Genomic DNA, 22,232 nt, shown 5'->3' on the forward strand with positions numbered 1-22,232 from the left:
GATAAAACACCCAAATCCAAACAAAACTAACGGCACAGTCTGTGCTTCGGAGCCAATAACTGACGGGACCGTTCCCTTTTCTCCTCGTTTATTCAGACATGTTCCCCCTCGTCCTTCTCTGAATCTACAATCATGCAAAGAAAAGTTCATTTAACACCGGCGAAGATTTGAGGGTAAAAACATCTAAAACCGAGACGTCCACAAATCACCAGTCCTGCACAGCAGAGTGTTTCTGTCCCAAAGGGTTTTATTAGGAAGATACTTTACAGACGTCTAGACTCCTCGGGGCTGCTTGAAGTTCATGCCGACGGTGGGCTGGGTGACCTGCAGGTTGGACAGACTGCCGAAGTCCTGGAGGACAGGAGAGAAACTGGTCTGAGAGCCGGTCTACACCCAGAGAACAAGGTGGAAAGTGCAATTTCAGAGAAGTAAAAGCTGTCTGAGAGCGCCAGGGTCTGACAGGAACTGATCATCCTTCAAACACGGGAAAGGCTCGCAGGTTCCTCTTCCTGTACTATCAATGACCTGGCGACGGGGACGCCATGATCACTTTCGATACAGGGCCGAGGAGAATCCAAGTTCTCCCCGGTTCAACTTTCATTCATATCACATCAATAATTCCAGCTGATAAACTCGAGTTTTGAATCCTTCACTGTTTGGATCAAGTATCAGATTTAGCATCAGCTGCCTTAATGTCTCAGATGTGTATTTAATCTGGAGTTAGTTCATCTAAGTATTGGTTCAGCTGGGTCAGACTGCAAAAGGGAATAATGTATTTCTCATAATCTGAAGGTTTATTTCGGAAAAAAAAAAAAAAAATCACTGATAATGTTGAGTATTTATAAAAGAAATACAAATCAGAAACCCCAAGCTCGTGACTAATTTAAACACACAGCCCCTGTAGAACTTCAATCTTCATAATTAATAACAGGATGTTTCCCAACTTTAACCTTGACTGCTGCTTATTTAGTCGTATTTAATGTTGTAAAAACACAATAGTTTAGTTTGAAGTCAAAACTACAGGGGACAGGTCTGATTCTTCCTGACCACATTAAGACTCACGGTTTGGTTTGATGAGTGAATCTAAAGCTACATTTTCTCCCGTTTTCCCAACGTCTGAAGAGAAGCCGCTATTCCTGTGAAAAGCTCTGCAGCCTGAAACCTAGACCCAGCAAAGCCCTCACATTTGACCTCTGACATTAAGGCACAGGGGCCGAGGCAGCAGGTTGGACAGTAGTGAAGACACTGCTACCAACTACCACTGTGACGGTACAATCATCAGCCACTGTTGCAGAACGCAGAGGTGCTATCGTACCAATAAACACACATTTCGCTGACTAAGTTGCTTTCAAACTGTTTGTGACCCTTCGTCTTACAGACCAGCGTCCTAAAGCACCTCATTATTTTGTTGTTTGATGTGCTTCAGTCCTTCAGATGCTCTCTAGCATCATAAAAACTTCTTTACATGAACTCCTGCCTTCGGGATAATGCTTAAGACTCAGCCTGGAGCGATTTTTGAGAGTTCCTTTAAGGGGTTTTCTTCAACGCTGGAGCCAACGCTGTAATATCATTAGCAACGAGTCCTATAAATCAGAGGGCTCAGACTGAGCTGCTGCCTTTTGATCCAAGCGTCACCGCTTCATTAGTCCTGTCTTTACCTCGGGTTTGTTTAGTGTTTTTACTTTTTATCACTCATTTCTTTTCTGTTTGCCGAGCTCTGTTGATCCTACACTTTATTTGAAATAAATCTTTTAATGATCTTCACAGGTCCAAAACAAAAGCTATGAGAACCCTATCCGTTCACAACATGCGAAAAAAAATCGTGTTTAACAGAGCGAGAGAGACTCGATCAAAACAGACACAAGGACCTGTCCCAGAACGTGTCGGACCTGAACACCAACACCGGCAGCAGCGTGATGTGCTGTCAAGTAACAAGCAGCCGCAGTGGAAAAGAGCAGCAATATAATGTTAAATGTCCTTTAAATGTAAAGACATCAGTTATTTCTATAAATCAGTCTGAATTATATAAAGTTCTGTTTTCACCTACTGCACCAACAAAGTTAATAATTAATATCTGCCAAACTCCAAAGAGTCTTCCACAAAGGTTTCAGGGTTCTCTTAAAACATTTCCCCCTGCTGGGATTAGAGTGGACCATGTGATCAGAGAGATCAGAGACCCCACCCAACCGGATTAGACCGAGCATAATCCGGTCTGGGTCTGGGTCACCTGGTCTGGGTCGGGTCTTGGTTCCTCAGACTACTTCTGTCCTGTTACAGAGACACTTACCAGCAGCTTCAGCATCTCCTTGGTGTCGGGATCAACTTCAATCAGCTCCTGGTCCAGAGCAGACACCTGGACGGGTAAACAGACGGACAGAAGTTAGACGTTAACCCTCTCACACGGTTTCATTCCACCTCAGAGACTCAGTCGAGGCAGCGATGTTTCCGCATCTTCCCTCCACTTTCTATTATCGTGAAGTTCGAACTGTGCTCACTGAGCTCTGATAGCGGTTGACAACTTCTGGAAGCTTGGGAACAAGCACAGTGCTTTACTGACGCACTTAAGTTATTATTGTTGGTGGCACATAATTGTTGACCCTTTCTATCGCTGTCTTTTTATTTTCTTCTTTATGTTGTACCAATTTGTCTTTATTCTCACTCAGGTTTTTTTTAAATGGTCTTTACTCCTTTCATGTATTATGTGTTTGTGGCTTGTTATTTTTACAAATAATGAAACAAACTTCATCTCATTACATTTGTTAAATGAACCTGTTGAACTGCAGAATGTCTTCATAGAAAAACGATCCCTCTGCACATGTTCCACTACAACAGAATCACTATTTTCCCTGTGTTTTTTCTGTCTCTACCCAACCGCCACTAATGTTGCACTTTTTTCACAGCAGAATCAGGCCAAGAGCAAAAACACCAAGGCTGTTGAGGCGTGTTTGTCCGATGCTTTAAAAATAAATAAAGTGTTCATTAAAAACATTACTACTAGAAGGAGCTGCCTGCCGAAATTTATTTTATTTCCTCGTCCAACAGAAAGGCAAGAAATCAAGGTGTGTTCAGTGCATATGCTCGTAGCCAGAATCAACGACAGTCAGTCAGGAGTCACTTATTATTCTACCTTAAAGCTAAGTACCAGCACAGGTAACACACACACCAGTTCCTTTTCCTCAGTTTACAGTCCACTTACCGACACTAAAACCGAAACAAAGCAGAGATCAGCTGACGTACCGGAGCCATGGCAACCAGCATGGCTCCCAGTAGCTCCCTTCGCTCAGCCTGCCGCCAACACCATGCGAATATTTTAAAACTACAAGTCCGCATCACATCATCCGCTGCTACAGCTCTGCAGATTTTAAGAGAACCAGTCTTCTTCACGTTTCAAGCTTTGTTTAATAGCACAGTTCTTGACATGAAAATCCAGCATCACACCCAATAACTCCACGTTTTAAAGTTTCAGTTACTCTGCCGGCTCTACACCACCACAAACACCAGCTTCAAACATAACCACAGGTGTGGAGAAGTGAGTTGTGTGCAGGTCGTTTTATGACTGAGTAAAACCAAAAACAACAGCTTCTACTTGAGACAGTAAGACAACCACCTCTGGGTCTGGATTCACGTTCTGAATTTTAAGCCCGTGTTCAGCCAGAAAGGATGACGGGAGGTCTGCGCGTGAACAACCACGTGAAAACCAGAGCGGCGATGCCTTCACTGACCTCTGGTACGTAATTGTCCCTCCTCTCTCTCTCCTCCTCCTGCAGTTTGATGGAGATTCCTCTGACTGGACCTCTCTGGATCCTCTTCATCAGATGTGTCACATATCTGCAGAAGCAGCAGTCAGCGCACACAGCTGTTAGAACCTCCGATATAAATGTATACATTAAACATCACAGTTCACAGGGCTGACTTGGAAAAAAGGTCAACTCATTCTCTGAAGTCAAAGTGTAATTAACACCGCAGAGGACCCGGCGACGCTTCAAAGTGAAATCGTATTTACCGACGTCAGCTAATTTTGGACGATGAACACGTGGACATGGAGATCAGGGTCACCTTTGTCCCTGTGAGGTCAATGTACAGAAATGCAACGGAAGCAACAGGGACTGTAAAGGTAGGGCTGGGCAATCACTCACATGAATTTGATTCTTTTGAATTTGGGCTTTTGCACAATCTACAAAAAGGTGGTTATTGCAATCTTCACAAAAACGACATTTTTAATTTAAAAAAAAAACAACAGACTGTGGCTCCTACATTAGCTGCCGTGAGTCTCGACAGGCTCATAGACTGACGTGCTGCAGTTTATGACCCCGCTGTGACTTTGTGGCTCCTGGCTTTCTCATGAATTAAACAGCTGGATGTGCATGTGAGTCAGAACGCAAAACAATCCCGCACACTGATCTGTGCTCTGATTAAGTCACGGCAGTCGACTGAATCAGACTGATCAGTATCTACCTCTGCAGGTATCAGGTTGATACCTCCACTTAAACACGATCTACTCTCTCTGTGCTGAGGCCGTGCTCTGTTTAGCTGAAGCAGATCACAGCTGTATGCAGTTTTTTTTTTTTTTTTTTTTTAAACATGCATAATGATGCCAGCCTTGCAGGTGGCTTCAGACATTAAGTTCTAAAAAAAAACAAACAGGATGTTTCAATCACTCTTTAGTCTTTCGGGTGAAATAAAATAAAAATCGTGAATTGGCTCCAAGCTTTTTTTCGGTGTTTTTGGCAAGTAGCATTTAAGTTGAGGAAAAACTACCAACATTGAAGAGCAAAATCAAAACTCTGGTTTGTTAAAAAAGTGCTTTACTGGTAACAGGGACTAACAAAAAGACAGCCCGATTTAAAAGTTCCAAGAATAACTAAGGTGATTACAAAACCTATTAGAAAAAGAAAAAGAAATTCATGAGCCATCATCACCTGTGCCGTTTAATCATTGTTAAACTTACTCTAAAAAGTTTTCTGTGGATGGTACTCGAATGTCTGAGAGCGCCAGGGTCTGACAGGAACTGATCATCCTTCAAACACGGGAAAGGCTCGCAGGTTCCTCTTCCTGTACTATCAATGACCTGGCGACGGGGACGCCATGATCACTTTCGATACAGGCTAAAAACACCGATCTCAGCTCCGCCATGGACTCACCCGGCGATCTTGTTGCGGAGCTTCTTGCTGGGGATGATGGCGATCTCCTCACACACCCTCTTGTTGGTGTGGAAGTCGTTTCCCAGCCGGGTGTAGTATTTCTCGATGATGACCCTGGCGGCCTTCTTCACCGTCTTGGTCCTGACTCGTCCCTGCAGACAGACCCAAAAAAAAAACAAAAAACCACACGCTCATTACCCACTCCTGTAGACGTTGATGTGAGGATCCTACTCGGCGCAGGGGTAGAAGCAGTTTGACAGCTCATCCCCAGTCAGTCATGTGGTTGCACGCCTGGCCGTGTGAGGATTAAAAGTACGGCACTTTATCAATGAGAAGACAGACTTTCGCTGATGAGACATCCATGGTTGTGAAGTTTTTTCACGTATTATTTAACGCCAAGTCGGATACATAAACGTTTTTAACCACAACTGAGACGCTGGGCGGAGCACTATCTAAATGTCAGAAACTCGTCTATTACAATCATCGCCAACCTGCATACGTACTAAATAAGCCCGTGCCTATTGATTATTTTCATTACTGATTAATCTGCCGACCATCTTCTCTAATTTCCTATCGATCGACCCGTCGGTGAATTGCCACAGCTCTCATACCAAACACTGGTTTTCCTTTTTTATTAGTCTCTTAATTCCGTCTATTAAATGTAGAGCTTGTCATCATCGGCTCATGCTGGTCAATCACACGTCCATCAAGTTGGAAACGTGAAAATATCAGTATTGGCTTGAATTTTTTTTTAGGCAACCGGGCGGTCTCTGGAACCACAGGGTCAGAACTGGATCTCCGGTGAAGCCTGAATAAAACCTGCTGAATCCTGATTTTAGTTGATTATGATGCGCAGAGGCCTCATGATTAACGGCTCATCTCATTTTCGGCTGCTTTTTTGCTTCAGTCCTGCGGGTCATTTTATTCGGATGAGAGTCTGGACGAAAGCACACGGGCTTCACAGCGACCGGTGTGCGGTCTCTTTCAGCTGGGACACCGGTTCGACTGGAAAATACATTTAAGGGCCGTTTTCCGCTGCTCCAGTCGGTAACTACACCGACTGCGTGCAGACTCCAGGAACTGCGTTAACGACACAGAGGCTAACTCCCGGTTTAACTTCCACAGATAACTCCCGGTGACTGATATTTGATCGGAATTTAAGAGTTTTAACGCCCCATGTACAAACATGAAGCACAGCAATGTCGTTCGGCGGCTCACGCTAAAATAAACCGGCAAAACGTGAAGGGAATCCGCAGCTCATTCAGCCGTAAAGCAGCTCCATTCCGTCTCCTCCGTTAGCATCAACCCTCCGCCACAATACCGCAAATAAAATGCTTCGTTTGGATCATCTAACATCAATACTGCAGGAATCCGGTAAAACACACAGCCCGGCGTCCCTGGAGGATTTAACCGGGGAAAATAAACCGCTAAAACTTTAGGATTATGTTCGATAGTTCAGGTAGACATGAAACATTTACCCACCATGTTGGATCGGCCTGTTAGAAGAGGACAAGATAACTTCCGGTGGAAGTTTAAATCCGCAGACGGAAGTTTGGAACTGACGCAACCCGCTTATCCCTGACCCCTGTCGGCAGGAGGCTGTAACTACAACAATAACTACTACCGTTACTGGGTGTAGATAGATAGATGGATGGATGGATGGATGATAGATAGATAGATGGATGGATGATAGATAGAGATAGATAGATGGATGGGTGGATGATAGATAGATAGATGGATGGATGATAGATAGATAGATAGATGGATGGATGATAGATGGATGGATGGATGGATGATAGATAGATAGATGGATAGATGATAGATAGATAGATAGATGGATGGATGATAGATAGATAGATGATAGATAGATAGACAGATGGATGATAGATAGATTGATGGATAGATAGATGGATGGATGGATGGATGATAGATAGATAGATGGATGGATGATAGATAGATAGATAGATGGATGGATGATAGATAGATAGATGATAGATAGATAGATGGATGATAGATAGATTGATGGATAGATAGATGGATGGATGGATAGATGGATGATAGATAGATTGATAGATGGATGGATAGATAGATAGATTGATAGATAGATGGATGGATGATAGATAGAAAGAGCGATAGATAGATAGATAGATAGATAGATAGATAGATGGATGATAGATAGATGATAGATAGATGATAGATGATAGATAGATGATAGATGGATGGATGGATAGATGGATGGATAAGGAATCTATCTAGGATCTGAGGATCAATACTATTCTTATGTTTCTGAAATACTGTTTTTGTACAAGCAGAAAAAATTTGGATTAATCCTGCAGTGGACATCATGCATGACCGGTTATAATTCATCTACAGATCACATTGTACTAAAACTTTACTGATGTGGAAATACTTACATCTCTCGTGTATTTTGTAAACAGTATTCTGTGCTACTTACAGTGTGTTTACTGTGTGACTAGCGTTTGATCATCATAATCCGTATGGCGTGACGTCAAGTTTGGCCCTGGAAACCACTGGCCCCAGTTCGCCGAAAACAAAGAATGCAAACAAATGCTTGCAGGTGAGAAAAACCGAGCACATCTGCGTGCAGTGTCTTGTGGGTTTGAGCCCGGGTGCTTCGTCATTTTCCGACGGACATCTCAAGAACACCAATAAAGAAGAGAGTAGAGACAGAGAGGTTTTGGAGACTCGTGGACATTAGTACGGCTGCAACTAACAATTTATTTCATTTTGATCGATTTCGATTTTTCTATTCAACCAAAGTTCAGTGTCAGATATGACACAGAAAAAGCATCAAATCCAAACATCTGAGAAGCTGCAACCTGCAAACTTTTTTGCAATTTGGCCTTAAATTATTAGTCGATTATCACATCGCAGCCAACTAATTTTTTTTGACCAACCAATCACTGAATCGACTAATGAATTAATTTTGATGACGCTTAATTTTGGTGATGAACAGAAGTCAGAGCTAAACACAACAAAGACGGAGCATCCTCACGGTTCGACACACTGCGGGTTGTTGTTCCGCAGCCAAGCGTTGGGTGTTACAGCGCGATTAAGTATCTGTTCTACTGTAATAAAACCCTGGCACTTCTTCTCTTCTATCGCTGAGGATGCGAACACATGAATGAAACTACCTGAAGCATGTGCGTCTAATTCTCGTCTGGAAACGTCTTGTCAAAATAAAACCCAAGCATCTCACATCTCGGTTCTGGACCTCGAGTTTTTACCGAGTCAAGAAACGCTGAGATCAGACATGAAAGCCTTTATTGATCAGAGAAATGACGGCAGAAATACATCGCGAGTGACTCTTGTCTCTGTACAACAAATATCTCTGTGCTCGGAGGAATAACAGGCTTCGGTACATTCAGTCAGACTCATAACACCGGTTCGACCCTGCAGAGACCGAGGTGCAGATCAACAGACCATCTAACACTGGACATCTGGGTTCTTTCAGCTTCCTGCCTTTGCTTGGATTTTGAAGCGAAATCAGTTCATTTCCATTAAAGAGCATGAATGGATTTCCATTAATACTTCAAACAAAATGACAAAAACATCATTTTCACCTGAAGGTTTTTGGTCAGTGCTGAAACAATGTTCACACACACAAACACACACACACACACATACACACACACACCTCTATTATTTCATTACATTCATGTGACTTGATTTATTTATCATTGAAAACCATAGGATCCACCATGGTAGCTGTTTTAATGTCAGCTACAGCAGTCTACCTATCAACTACTGCAGTGTATTTTATTCTTATAGTAACTACAGCACTTCAGACTAGATTTTAAACTAGCTTTCTATTAAAGGAGCAGTCCAACATTTATGGAAAGACTTGTGATTGCTGTCTCAGGCTGTATATACAGTAGAGTGGTGGTGGTAAAGTGGTGCACTGTGCACAAGAGCTGGTGTCTGTACTGCGAGTTACAGCCGGCTCCGTCGCACTGTGCTTTAAAGGAGCAGTTTGACATCTCGGGAAAATCCTCCTCTTTCTTGCAGAGAGTCAGATGTTCACATCGATACCACTCTCACGTCACATAAACAACCTTGTCTCCCAGAAATTACCTTTATATACAACTCATTTGTATAAAGGAGAAATCCGTTTTAGAGGAAACGTAACTGCGACCGGATGTTGATTTACGTATCTGACTTGTCTCAAATGCGTTGATACTGAAATCTGATTTGGCCTGTCTCTGGTTTCTTCTTGCTGCTTTTCTCTGATGGTTTCGGTGACAGGTGCCGATGCTGCCATTACCCTGTGTACTTGTATTTATTTGCGCATGTGTTGTACTGATGGTTTTCATTCATCGTTGTACTCTCTTTGTATTTACTATTATTGACTGCTGAGCCGATTTCCCCCTTTGGGGACGTTAAAGTTTGACTCTACTTAATGTGTCGCTCTGTCCAGAGGGAACAATTACGAGCCAGACTACTTCAGCAAATTGTGGTTTTTACGCTTGAGTTTCCTGACCTGAGTCTCATAGAGCCTCAGAGTAAGTGCCCACAAGTTCCAATAACTTTGCGCATAGTACATGCACAGTGCACACCACCACCCACCACACCGTCAACATCGGACGTAAATGAACCTCCTTAGCACTATTGTTTATTTCTACTTATCATGGAACTAGACGGTACAGTAGACTTACCCGGACGGCGCTCTATTCGCAGCAGTCTGCAGACCGTGTCAGTCTGGTGTGGCTGCATTTTGTCAGTGTGTCTAAGTCTGCGGGACTCTGGTAGAAATGTGCCGTGATGTGATAGACCAGAGCTGTTGGTTTGTGCGGTAAATGTGGCTAAAAGTCTTAAAGGGAAAACACGCTGAGGCGTGAAAATGTCGTATTTACTGACTGAGCCTCCCTGTGGTGGCTGGTGCTTTAAAGTATAACACGAGGTCAGGAACTAAAGTGCTCTACAGTAGAAACTATGGCCTTCCGTCCGTCCTTTATTACAGACTGACTCCCCTGTGAAAAAGTGCAAACAATAAGCCGAAAAGTTGCATATTATCTGTCAGCATCTAATGTCTGATTTCTGAGTTCAGCGTGGAGTCCGTGGATGTTTGACACGTTGTCATGGTAGCGGCAGTGGCACCAGCACATCCACGTAGCTGACGGGGAAGAGCCCCGATTGGCCGCCCAGCGTGCCCTCGTACCAGTTGGCGTCGACCTGACAGGTGAGGACGATGACGTCGCCCTCGCTGAAGTCCAGCTCGCCCTCGTGGTCCGGGTGGAAGGAGTACATCGCCCGGCAACAGGGCCGATCCGGGACCAGCTTACTGTCGGCTGGGCGAGAGAGAGCACAGAGAGCGAGGCGGAGGGAGACAGAGAGAGGGAGGGGAGGTGGAGGCGGTCTATTATCACCTGTTTACCGTTAGTGGAGGCTGCAGGTAAAAAAAAAAAGCTATCATGTGACGTGTGTCCATCGGTTTAGAGAAGCAACAATTAGTCGATCAACAGGAAATGAATCGGTAACTGTTTTGAAAATCAAATAATAGTTTTAGTCACTTTTTAAGCCTCTCAAATATGAACATTGGTGTTTTTCTCTGTCACACGTGATGGTAAACTGGACATCGTCGAGAGATTTGAATATGTCGCCTTTAAAACGGGCATTTTATAAATAAAACCTACAGACAAAAAAACCAGCAGTTATGACCAACCAGTCCTGAGGTTCTGCGGGTGGACACTTCATCTTCGAGAGCTGTAAATGACAACATGAAAAAATACACATAAGATGGAGGTGGTCTATTTTCTTACCGTGACAGGGGATGGCACTGCCGGGTCTGGACGGTGGCGCTGTGAACTGCTCTCCTGTCGCAGAAAGATGGGTAAAAAACACCAGTTAAAAATCGACGCAATTAAATATCTGACTGCAGAGAAACGGGACAGTAAAATAAGTCCTAGCTAGTGAGCAAAACCGACCTGAGGAGACTACAGGTGTGACTGACGGCTGGTGGTAGAACCCGATGCTGCCGCCCTGTTCACTCCCCGCTCGGGTCTTTTTGGTGCTGAACCGTCGCCTCGGTTTTTCGCTGGCAGCGGTCAGCCTGTTTTCGGCAGATACGGTACAACAGGCGTAAAACAAAGGTTTAAAGAAATCTGAAAGGCCAGATTCACCCACACTGGTGTTTCCACGACTTCTGACTGAGCAGACTTCTGCTCAGGTTGAGGTCGGAGGAGCTAAAGGTGGAATTACACCGAAACCCAGGAACCAATCAGAACGATGAAGGTGTAAGGTAAGCTCAAACAGGCACAGTGAGTTTTTACCTGTGCTAACGGTCGTGAGAAGGAGCTTGATTAGGTGAAATAAGTGGAGCCTGTGGGGCTGGACTGTGCGTGTGTGTGTGTGTGTGTGTAAGGCCGTTAAGGTTAAAGGTTCATTTCCACACACTGAGGAAGCCTGAAAACCCAAATGATGTCGCTAATCCGTGTTCATGCCTCATCCTGTAAACGTGGTCGTCGGCCTTCATTAGCCAAGCTAGCATCCCGGCTCAGTCCTTCACGCTGGTCCACAATCTCTCCGCAGCTATCGGATGGCTTGTGATGACACTGTTCCCCAGAGGATGAATCCTACTGACTCTGCTGATCCTCTGACTTTTCATCTAGCGCCACCATCAGGTCGACATTGTAAGTTGTTGATCAAATACCTGCAAAACTCGTTTTTCTTTTCTGTGGGAATTCATGGTCCCCGAGTGTAGAATCATCTTTATTTTGGTGATACTCTCGTCTTCTGTCTAAAGAGATGTAAACGGTGTTGACCCCGGGCTCACCTATCCCGCAGGTTGCCATGGAGACCCAGCAGGATGCGGTGGGCGTCGCGGTGGAAGTCGAGCAGCGCTGCGACCAAAGCCGCCAGACGACGGAGCCGATCCACCTGCAGCGAGAAAACATAACGAAGCGATGCGTGGGAGACATACTCACTTCACTTCATGCATCAGTCATTGAATATAATCGCTCTCCCATATCTGTACATGTATCCACACATTGTTCCGTTCACTGGCATCAACATTAAGTTTAAGAGCTGAAGCCAGTTCTGGGCGTCTGCCGGGTTGTTGGCATTTGGAAACACGCCCCCAAAAGCTTTCGGTCTTTGTCAGGTGGAAACGCTGCACAACTGCAATGTTTTTAAACTTGTGAATTTCAAAGTTTAAATTCATCTGAAGGGACCGTTTACATGGGGCAAGGGACTGGAAGGCAGTGTGTCCAAGTTCAGTATTTACTGGTGGGGTATCGTGGGTCCGCTATGTTGAACTTCAGATTTAAATCACAGAAGAGATGTGAGGAGGATTTATAGACGATCCAGCCGGGTTAGACTCACATCGTTCTGCAGCAGGATGAACATGCTCCTCTCTGCCAGCTCTCTGGAGGTGAAAAACTTGTCCCAGGCCTGTCGGACCTCGTCCACGGCTACTTTCCCCTTTCGTCTCTTCTTGTAGTCAAAGTCCAGCCGACGACCGTTCAGCTTCTTCAGCTGGTACTGAGGAAACAATCAGACAAGAGCAAAAGCACAGACACGGCTCCAGAATATGTTGGAAACCATTCCTCATTCAGACCCTGATCCCATCAGGTTCAGTTTTCCTACGTTTTTTGGGTATGATGATTCAATTTGTGTGTTCAACTTCAAAATAAAATGCATTTTCCCTCAAATACCGGTTGAGTTTTAGCGTCTCGGGGGTCATTAAAGTCATGGCCATGAAAGTTTTGTTTTTCTGCGTTTTCTTTACATGCTACCAGCAGCATCGTGCCAGTGTCCTGACGAACACGAACATGATGGGGGCGTGCGGCCTCTCACCCTGATCTCCTTCAGCTCTGTGTTATGGAGGTCCTGCAGGGGGTCGATGAAGGTGCGTTTGACCTTGACATCCAGGGCGTCCCTGGCCTGGGCAACCCGCTGCAGAGCGTCACCCGCGCCAGCCAGAGCTCCACCTGAGCGGAAGAGCAACGGACAAAAAACAAGCAGGAGAAGAGTTTAAAAAACCACCGAACACTTAGTTATGACAAACTGAACCGCTTCATTTGAAATGGAATAATCAGTCCTGAGCGGGAGTCATTTGCTAAGTTTTATGGGTAAACTAGCACTTTGTTGAAGAAGGAAAGCAAGTAATGGAAAACCGAGTAAGAGTCTATAGCCAAGCTGGCAGCTCTGTGAGGCTGTGTGAGTTACTACAGTTCATCCTGAGGGGAATTTCATCACAGTCGCCACGGTTGCCGAGACGTCCCTCCGACTGCCCTGGGTGGAACCGCAGACGGGTCCAACGAGCCCTTGAGCTCCCCGGACGTCTGATAACAGATCAGCGGTCTGTCTGGGATCGTACCGAATTCAGAAGCAGCTCCCAGCTCCTGGCCGTACCGCAACATACAGTGTCCCAGCGTGCCCTCTGTCTGCGGGTAACCTGTTGACCTCCCCTGTCCTCGAATCCTGGACATGCCGTTGAGCATGCTCAGTTTGGCTCGGTATGCTGTTAAAAAACACAAAGATATTCACTGCATGCGGAGCTCAGGGGAGGTAACAACATGGTTTCTTAGTTTTGATGTAGTGTCATTAAAAACTGGACCGATGTTATTTGTGATTGTCTGACTTTGACTGTAAGCGACTGTCGTTCTGCACATTCGCTCACTGGAATGTTGTTTTTGAACCAGTTGTCTTGAGAGAGAAAAACACCAAAGCTTTAACCAAACTGCCTTATTTCATTCTCTCTGCCGTGCCATTATAATCCCGTTATCCTGAACCGGTGTGCAGTGAAAGCGGCTGCGGTGTGGTGGTAATTACGGTACCTGGGTTTGGCTGGAGGAACTCTGTGGTTTTGGACAGAAGCTCAGCCAGCAGAGCGTGGATCACTGCAACACTCTGACAGACGGGGGTAGGGGGGTGGGGGTGGGGTCAGTTAATGAATCCAACTCCGCAGCTCAAAGCTTTCACCTTTCACAGTGGAGTTTTACCTTCTCCATCCTCAGGAAGTCTTCGTCCATCTTGGTTCCTTCAGCTCCCATCAGCCTCTCATTCAGCAGCTACAGGAAGAGATAAGGCAGTAGCATCAGCAGTAGCATCAGTAGTAGCAGTAGCAGTAGTAGCATCAGTAGTAGCAGCAGTAGTAATAGTAGTAGTAGTAGTAACAGTAGCAGTAGTAGTATCAGTAGTAGCATCAGTAGTAGCAGTAGCAGTAGTAGTATCAGTAGTAGCAGCAGTAGTAATAGTAGTAGTAGTAGTAACAGCAGTAGTAGTAGTAGCAGTAGCAGTAGTAGTAGTAGTAGCAGTAGTAGCATCAGTAGTAGTAGTAGTAGTAGTAGCATCAGTAGCATCAGTAGTAGCAGTAGTAACAGTAGTAGTAGTAGTAGTAGTAGTAGTAGCAGTAGCAGTAGTAGTATCAGTAGTAGCATCAGTAGTAGCAGCAGTAGTAGTAGTAGTAGTAGTAGTGGTGGTGGTGGTACTACTACTACTACTACTACTGCTGTTACTACTGCTACTGCTGCTACTACTCCTACTACTCCTACTACTACTACTGCTACTACTGCTACTGCTGCTATATTGGTATCAGTGGCATTTGTGTCAGTTATTAATGACAGAACGTAACTCTACTCTTCTCCAAGACATTTTCAGAGGTTTGGTCCTTTTTAACCTCGAACTACATCTGCTCAAGTACTGGACTTTGCATAATGTTGAAGTACTTGTGCGACTCCTCTTCCATTCAGAGACATAATGAACTTTTTACTGCACTTTTTTCCCCCTACAGCTACTCGTTATTTTTCAGATCAAGATTTTAAAAGCAAATCGTAGGATTAGTTGATTAAAACAGGATCCACTGTTATAGATGGACCTCCTGAAAAAGTATATAAAGTAGTAGCAGTAGTGTAGGGTGAATAGTGGTAATAGTACCTGTGCAGTAGCAGCAGTGGTACCAGTAACAGCTGTAGTAGTCGTGGTAACAGTGAGTAGTACTGGAAGTAGTAGTACCAGTACAGTCTGGTACGACTAATAACCTAAAACACAACAATAACACTACGAGGCTCGTGTTAAATGAAGGATACAAAGGTCAGTTATCATTAAAGATCCGATGGATCAATATTGAACTGATGGATCGATAGTGACGTGTACCGTCAGGCCCTGTGTCGCAGTAAAAACCACGGAGGGCAAACTGAGCAGAATAACCACCCAGATGTTAATCCTGCCCCCCTCCCTCCCCCTCCAGATGTCCTAAAACCTCGGTCCGGTTCGACCCGGCTCGGCCCGGCCCGGCCCGGCTCGGCCCGCCTCGTCCCGGTTACCTGGCTGGCCTTGTGGAGCTGCTTCTTCATCCCAGAGACGGACATCTTCGCCGGCCGGCCGGGGATCAGCGGAGTGGCCGCCGGGCACCGACAGCCTCCATCACCGCGTCAGCGCGCCGGGCCGCCCCCACCACCGGCACCTGCTCCGTGTCTTCCTCCCCTGCGATAAACGACCTATCAGACGGTTGCTACACGGGTCGCGATGAGCTGATGTTGGCTCCAGCCGGATACTGGAGGTTACCGGAGAGGCTGCCATCGCGAGAGTCAGTGAGACTTTAGTAAACCCGTGTAGTATATTTTAATTTTGACATCATTGATATTGACTTGATCATTGATTATTATTATTATTACTATTATGCACACACACACACACACACACACACACACACACACACACACACACACACACATATATATATATATATATATATATATATATATATATATATACATATACATATATATATATATATATAGATATATATACGTGTTATGCTAATAAATTATATAAAAATGAATCCAACAACATTGTTGGATTCATTTGTATATGATTTATTAGCATGAGGTGTTAGCCGATATCATGATAGGGTTTATTGGGTTTATTGGGTTTATAAACCGGTCTCTTAAAAAGCATTTTCTATTAAACTGTCACCATTTTTATAGACCGGTTACCGATCACTGGGGTTATGGGGTGTGATCTGTTGTTAAAGATGTTTTATTTTCCTACGAATTGTGATTTTTAGGGGGAAAAAAATGGGTTTATTATCACAGATTCACTGACTTTACTTCATCCATTATTTCGGATCATAATCGATTAGTTACGCGCTGCCTTCAGGTGCTGGTAGAAATGTGGGATAGATGAGGTGGGTGTACATTAATTTATCAACACACAGTTGTAAGCATAACGTGAACTGTTATAGATGACTGTGGGGAAATTACTGGCCCTGCGAAATACTATACAGCTGGATGAGATAAAGGAAAGTTAGGAATTATTGTGTTTTTCAAATTAAAATATATTTATTTAGGATTTTTTATATTTTCACACCAAAACCCTTCAAATCTTCTTATTTGTTTAGTCTCTGTGTGTCTTACTCTGTGGCTCTAATGCTTCTTTTCCCCTCCACACTTCTTTTTAGTTCGGCCGGACTTCATTTCCCGTGAGCAGTAGCGGCCTCCTTCTGTCACATGACTGGCAGTTAACGTGTCACATGTCGACATGGCCGCGACAGTTTCCAGCGAAGATTTTACCAACTTCCAGCTTCTTTTAAAGGTATCGATCCTTAATGTCTGCAGGTTTAAACCCCGGGAAGTAAAACCGAGTCCAAGATTTTTTTCCTTTTCGCCTTTTTCTTTCCCAAACGACGCCGCTGAATATCCAGAGCAGTTAGCATTAGCTGGTTAGCAGCGTCTGAAAGGTTCTAACATTTCTTCTTCTTCTTCTTGTTTGTCGCTGATTGAACTTTGAGATTAATTTATTCCCGTTTTACACTTTATTGTAGCATCGCTGTATTTCCACTGTTCACCTATCAGTTATTTTTGATTCAGAGCCGCTACGGTTGCTTGATTAAGCGATTAATCGATCGACAGAAAATGAATCTGCCAGTGTTGCGATGGTGGACGATTCGTGTCAGTCGTTTTTCAAGCAAATGTGACTTTAATTAAAATCATCAGGGAACCCTCCCCGTTCCCGTTTTTACTGTTTCGCCAGTGTATATTATCTATGCATTTACACACACACACACACACTTTTTTGACCGTATGTTGCGAGTGTCACGTCTTCGGTTAATGTTTGCAACACCCTGCCCCTAATATCTCCACATACGAACACGGTGTTGCTTGATCCTAAATATTGAGGAATTTAAAATGACGATCTATTTTAAGCTTCATTTGTAAACACAAAACCCACCAAACATCCTGTTCGAAATCCTGGCAAACATAGAAAAGAGGATCCCAAGTATTCCAGCCATTTGCTTTTGATCCAAGAGCTACTGGCTAAGTCAGTAGCTTCGCTAGCTAGCACTAGGTTCGTAGTATTACTGGGGGGGGGCTGCTCCTCTAAAAGTCGAGGCTACCCCTCCGGACGTTGGCACTGGATACGCGTCTGACACGATCCATCACTCGTCGGTTCAGATCAAGGGTTTGTTTCCGTCGACGTTTTCAACGCCACAGCTCGAAGAATCGAACGGGTTCAGGAAAATCCGTCCGGTTCTGTCAGTGTCCCCGCAGCGTCGCCGTCCCTCTGTCGGGACGCGGGTCGCGGTCGGAGTCCCGTGCTGCTGCTGTTGTTGACTCCGAGCCGTTTCTGTCTCCCGAGGCTCCGTCTAAAGACGCCGTGAGAGACGTCTGTCTGCAGAGTCACGGAGCTCCGAGTCGCCGGCTCGCGGAGACCACAGCGGCGACGCTAGGCATCCCCGCAGCCCAGGCCGCACAGGTAAGGGACGCGCCCGCGAGTGGGTGTGCGACGGAGCTTGACAGAAAGTAGCCTTTTGATTTCCCCTGATTTTCATCTCCAGTGTGTCTGTGGAATGTGTGAATAGGCAGGTCAAGGGCCGAGCTCCAACAGTCTCATTTTCCAAGAACGAGAGAAAAGAAAGAGGTTTTGTATCAACACGGTTTTGTTCCATGATGCACATTTGACCCTTCAGCTGCCGACGTTCAAATAGGGGGGGGGACACAGAGTGAGCTGGAGGTTTGATGGGAACATTTACACCATTTGGCTTTTTAATCAGTAAATAAACATTTCGTCCTTTCTTCAAACAGAGAATAACGGAGCTGTTTTCAAGTGTTGGACCATGTTCAGTATTTGTACTATTGGTTTACATGCTGACTATAGACACTGACGCTCTACAAAATGATTCAGACAAGAGGATTTGAATTGGAAACAAACATTCAAGTCCAACGAAAACCGGCCTGAAAATCAGAAGAATCCCCGCTGACCATGGCGGCAGATGTCGAAACAGACAGAGAAAGTTGAGTTTCCAGCTTGAACCTGAGCAGTTTGTTTTTCCTCCAGCTGGTCCAGTCCCTCCACGTCCTGTCTCATCACGTCCTCTTCTACAACCTCAGCTCTCCGGAGCAGATCCTCGCTCTCTTCCCCGAATCCTTCCACCCCAGTCTGAAGAACCTGATCACAAAGATCCTGCTGGAGAACAGGTCAGTTCCAGGAAACTCGCAGCATGACGCTAAGAGGCCGTAAGGTCTCAGAACACAATGCATCACTGCAAAGTCCTTTTCTCTCTCCTCTTTTGAGTTAAACTCAGATTTAATTCCTGTCTGGGCATAAAAACAGACCCGGTTCTGCAGTGAGAGAACAACCGCAGCAACTTACAGCACAATGAAACCAGATTTCATTTGTTGCTGTGCCTCTTGTTTTGTTTTTATTAGGTTGTATCTGGATACCCTCATGTGCACAGTACTGCAAATAAACTACTGCAATTATGTCATAATGTTGAGAAATAACACCAATATTATTGAAACACATGGGCAAATAAAAAATATGCAAAATCAGTAAAATAAGAGAAAAAAGGGCCACAAATTTAAAATACAATACCACAGAAATGGGGAAATGGCACTTTTCTTTTTTATGATAAAAAAGTAGAAATATTTTCATTGTGTTTTGTTTCTCTCTCGCTGTCCAACATTGAAAATCGAGACCAACCTGGATAAAACCTCCGCTGGTAATTATTTGTCCCGGCCAGTAAAGATTCAAAGGCGGGAATGTCTGTTCTTAATTTTAACCAATCAGTGTGATGTAACCACAGGCTGTAATGACATCACGTCTTCCTCTTCCTCTTCCCAGTCCAACATGGAGGACAGAAGCCGTCGGTGATCAGAGTGAGCAGAGTTCAGATTCATTCATCATCTACTTTATCTACTGCTGCTGTGTGTGTGTGTAGGCTCTAAACTGTGTGTGTGTGTGTGTGTGTGTGTGTGTGTGTGTGTGTGTGTGTGTGTGTAGTCTCCCTCCCTCAGCTGAAGGAGTTGGACTGGAGAGTCGACATGGTGACAGGATCAGACTCAGTCAGTCGTATGTCGGTCCCGACCTGCCTGGTTCAGCTCAAGGTGGGTACCGTCCTGAAGCGTGCGCTGTTTGACGCTGTTTGTGGCTCGGTCCTGTCCAATGGTCCCGTCCCCCTGCTCCTGTCTCATACCTGAGATCTGTTGGTTTCAGATAGAGGATCCCTGTCCATCAGCGGGCGGTGAGTCGGACTCCACGGTGACGGTGGAGCTGAGCAGGGAGTCTCTGGACACCATACTGGACGGACTGGGACGCATCAGAGAGCAGCTGTCTGCGGTCGCTGGGAAATAAAGACTCAAACGATGGTGTTTTCATTTTTTACAAACGGATGCTGATGAGTTTGGACTGAAGCGGCCTCTCGCTGACATGTTTTGTGCCAACGCGTTTGACCGATGCCGAGCCACCGGATATCGCTCGCTCGTTGTTTTCTGCAGAGAGTGGCGCTGGTCGGGTGGAAGAAAAGCTGGTTTGTTTGATCTGTTGACCCTGAACTCGCGAGTTAATCACTCAGTTAGCAGACCGACAGAAATGTATATATTTCCATTTAATGACCCACTTCTCATTCAGTAAAAACACAAAGTATTTGGTACCTAATGGCGAAACATGGAATCTGGTATTACTGTGCAGCTCTTTGTCATCATTTACTGTACTTTTTCATTCCTTTGGCTGCAGATCATCAGACCCAGAGAGAATTCATCAGTCATGACGGACATTTTGTAGACCGCATCATTTATAGAAAGAATAATTGAGGGTCCAAGGATGAAGTGATGAATGTCAGAGTAACGGTGTCATACACATATTACAATTAAAACTCCAGATATTTGTTAAAACACATTCCTCTTTCAAATGTGCCGATAGGAAAATAAACTACTCTTTGAAAAACTCAGTGAGAGAATTAAGTCTTTACAGATGTGACCTATAACATCTTCGAATCATATTCACCTACATTTTATACCTTATTTATTCAGAGTTATCAAAAGGGCATTGTGTAGAGGCTAAATTTGTTTTCCATTAAAACAAGTTATGAGTTTTACCCAAAGATATTTACTTATTTAGACGTAATAACTGGTTTATTTATCCTGTATAATCAGAATATAAAGACGTGATAACTGGTTTCTAACAGACTCTGATGCAGCTGTGACCAGATCTCAGTGTTTATCAACGTCTCTGTTACCAGCTCTAACTCCACCTGTGGACACTCGTCAGTGGAGGCTGCTGGATGAACAGATGTTGAACGACAACGTAGTAGAACACAGCTGGAATAATATAAAAATGTGTAGAACAAACACTGGACATTAAAAACACATAAAAATGTCCATGTATCTGCTTCTAGCTACATTAATGTGTTGTAAAACATTTATTACATGTTCATATAATGTTATTAAGTGTTGCCCCTTATCTGGTTCTTCCAAAGCAAAGACCCTGAGTCATGTCAGCTATTTGCCAAAACCAGATTAAAACAACACGCTAACGCTAAAATGTATCGAGACCTTGATTATTGTTCGTCGTAGCTTTAATTGATAGTGAAAACAATCCTTAATCACCAACTGGCTGAGAAGCGTTTTTAAAAATCATGACTGTCACATCCAGCACTGATCTACCCTGAGTGGGACTTTGTACAGTGACTGTAACCAGAGAAATCTGCACGTTTAGTTTCACCTCAGAGATTTAAAAAGACACTTATTTTGTGTGTTTGAGAGTCCATCCAACTTAAAATGGATAAGTCTGGTGATATTCTCAATTCTTCTTCTTGTTTAGACTCCAACCAACTCTGAAAGTCTCCCACTGACAGATACTGTGATGCATCTGGTTCCTCTGAGCCTCAGAGCTCCACCGTTGTACACACACACACACTGCAGTTTATCTTGACTCAGTCTGTCACACACACACACACACACCGTCCCGCTGCCACAAACACACACTCCAGCACCACATGTGGATGAATCTGATTTAAAAACAAAACTGTACATCTATAAAACAGGATGTTGTGGTGTCTCTATCTGTATTACCACAACGCATCCTGTTTTTTTATCAGACAAACAAAATAAAAAACTCCAATACAATGAGCTCTTTATCCTCTGCTGAGTTTTTATTCTGTAAATTTATAAAGTGAAAACAGATCAATACTCTTGATCGAATACTGGACAGAATAGTTAGAGAAATCTCACAGCTCGATTATAAAATAAGATTCCTCCTCAGTTACAAAAAAGACGTGTTCACATTCATATCAGTATTAGTATATAAGGCTCTGGTGTTTGTACGGAAACAGTGGCTTCACCAACACTACGGTTAGTATCAGTTATTGACGAAAGTGTTGTTGATCTTGTTCTTTTTGATTAAACCAATTATCTCTCCAGAACATTGGTCCTTCACATAGGAGACTTTAAAGTGTCTGAATCAACAGCAAACAGCAAACTTTGACAACATCATTACGTCCATTACACCGAGCCGAACTCGACTGTTGTACTGTAGAGTTAAACAGCGAGAGTTGATATCGTGGGTCTTTATCCACGGGTTGATTAATAAAGATTCTGGTAGAACAGAAGGGATTTGTTAGTTTAAGTGCTCTTAAAGGACAGGTTCACGGTTTTGCTCACGTCCATTCGTGAGTTTTTGGTCTCTGTAGTCTTTGCTGCCATCTGTACCGACCTTGAAGGGCTCCCTTCAAACTGCGATTCGAAGCCCTTTGAGCCTTCATCGGTATTTTCTTATGCCCTCATCTCATCGCTAACAAGCCACAGAGCTTCAACCCATCACATCAGGACATCGAGTTGGAAAGTCTGTCCT

The 22,232-nt window shown here is 44.3% G+C and overlaps 3 protein-coding genes and 2 non-coding genes across 8 annotated transcripts; 1 reads left to right on the forward strand and 4 right to left on the reverse strand.

Moving 5' to 3' along the window:
• Positions 1-227: 227 nt before the first annotated feature.
• zgc:114188 (uncharacterized protein LOC541327 homolog) lies at positions 228-6,747 on the reverse strand. The gene is made up of 5 exons (XM_040133388.1): positions 6,624-6,747; positions 5,142-5,293; positions 3,723-3,828; positions 2,288-2,353; positions 228-351 (listed from the first exon to the last, which is right to left on the reverse strand). Exons 1-5 carry the CDS (start codon positions 6,624-6,626, stop codon positions 274-276), a joined length of 405 nt encoding a protein of 134 aa, XP_039989322.1. The 5' UTR covers positions 6,627-6,747; the 3' UTR covers positions 228-273.
• Positions 437-563, reverse strand: LOC120793864. The gene has a single exon (XR_005708059.1). It is a non-coding gene; the product is annotated as a small nucleolar RNA SNORA71 (small nucleolar RNA).
• On the reverse strand, positions 4,980-5,106 carry LOC120793853. Its single transcript, XR_005708048.1, has one exon. It is a non-coding gene; the product is annotated as a small nucleolar RNA SNORA71 (small nucleolar RNA).
• Positions 6,748-8,414: 1,667 nt separating the features above from the next.
• Positions 8,415-16,587, reverse strand: sh3gl3b (SH3-domain GRB2-like 3b). 2 transcript variants are annotated; one of them, XM_040132822.1, is made up of 11 exons: positions 16,520-16,587; positions 15,428-15,676; positions 14,105-14,173; positions 13,940-14,012; positions 13,480-13,623; positions 12,957-13,090; positions 12,483-12,641; positions 11,935-12,038; positions 11,087-11,211; positions 10,922-10,975; positions 8,415-10,450 (listed from the first exon to the last, which is right to left on the reverse strand). In XM_040132822.1, the coding sequence occupies exons 2-11, from the start codon at positions 15,470-15,472 to the stop codon at positions 10,239-10,241; spliced, it is 1,119 nt and encodes a 372-aa protein (XP_039988756.1). In that variant the 5' UTR covers positions 15,473-15,676; positions 16,520-16,587; the 3' UTR covers positions 8,415-10,238. The 2 variants fall into 2 exon arrangements, with proteins under 2 accessions (XP_039988756.1, XP_039988757.1); XM_040132823.1 differs by lacking the exons at positions 13,940-14,012; positions 16,520-16,587 and having other exon boundaries at positions 15,428-15,450.
• On the forward strand, positions 16,573-20,331 carry commd9 (COMM domain containing 9). 3 transcript variants are annotated; one of them, XR_005707938.1, is made up of 7 exons: positions 16,573-16,697; positions 17,742-17,858; positions 18,441-18,580; positions 19,227-19,261; positions 19,386-19,489; positions 19,599-19,911; positions 20,118-20,331. XR_005707938.1 is itself a non-coding variant. In XM_040132824.1 (6 exons), exons 1-6 carry the CDS (start codon positions 16,644-16,646, stop codon positions 19,734-19,736), a joined length of 588 nt encoding a protein of 195 aa, XP_039988758.1. In that variant the 5' UTR covers positions 16,573-16,643; the 3' UTR covers positions 19,737-20,331. The 3 variants fall into 3 exon arrangements, 2 of the variants coding, with proteins under 2 accessions (XP_039988758.1, XP_039988759.1); XM_040132824.1 differs by having other exon boundaries at positions 19,599-20,331; XM_040132825.1 differs by lacking the exon at positions 17,742-17,858 and having other exon boundaries at positions 16,586-16,697; positions 19,599-20,331.
• Positions 20,332-22,232: the final 1,901 nt, after the last annotated feature.

The sequence above is a fragment of the Xiphias gladius genome, chromosome 8, assembly GCF_016859285.1.
Source record: "Xiphias gladius isolate SHS-SW01 ecotype Sanya breed wild chromosome 8, ASM1685928v1, whole genome shotgun sequence".
NCBI classification, from domain to species: Eukaryota; Metazoa; Chordata; class Actinopteri; order Istiophoriformes; family Xiphiidae; genus Xiphias; species Xiphias gladius.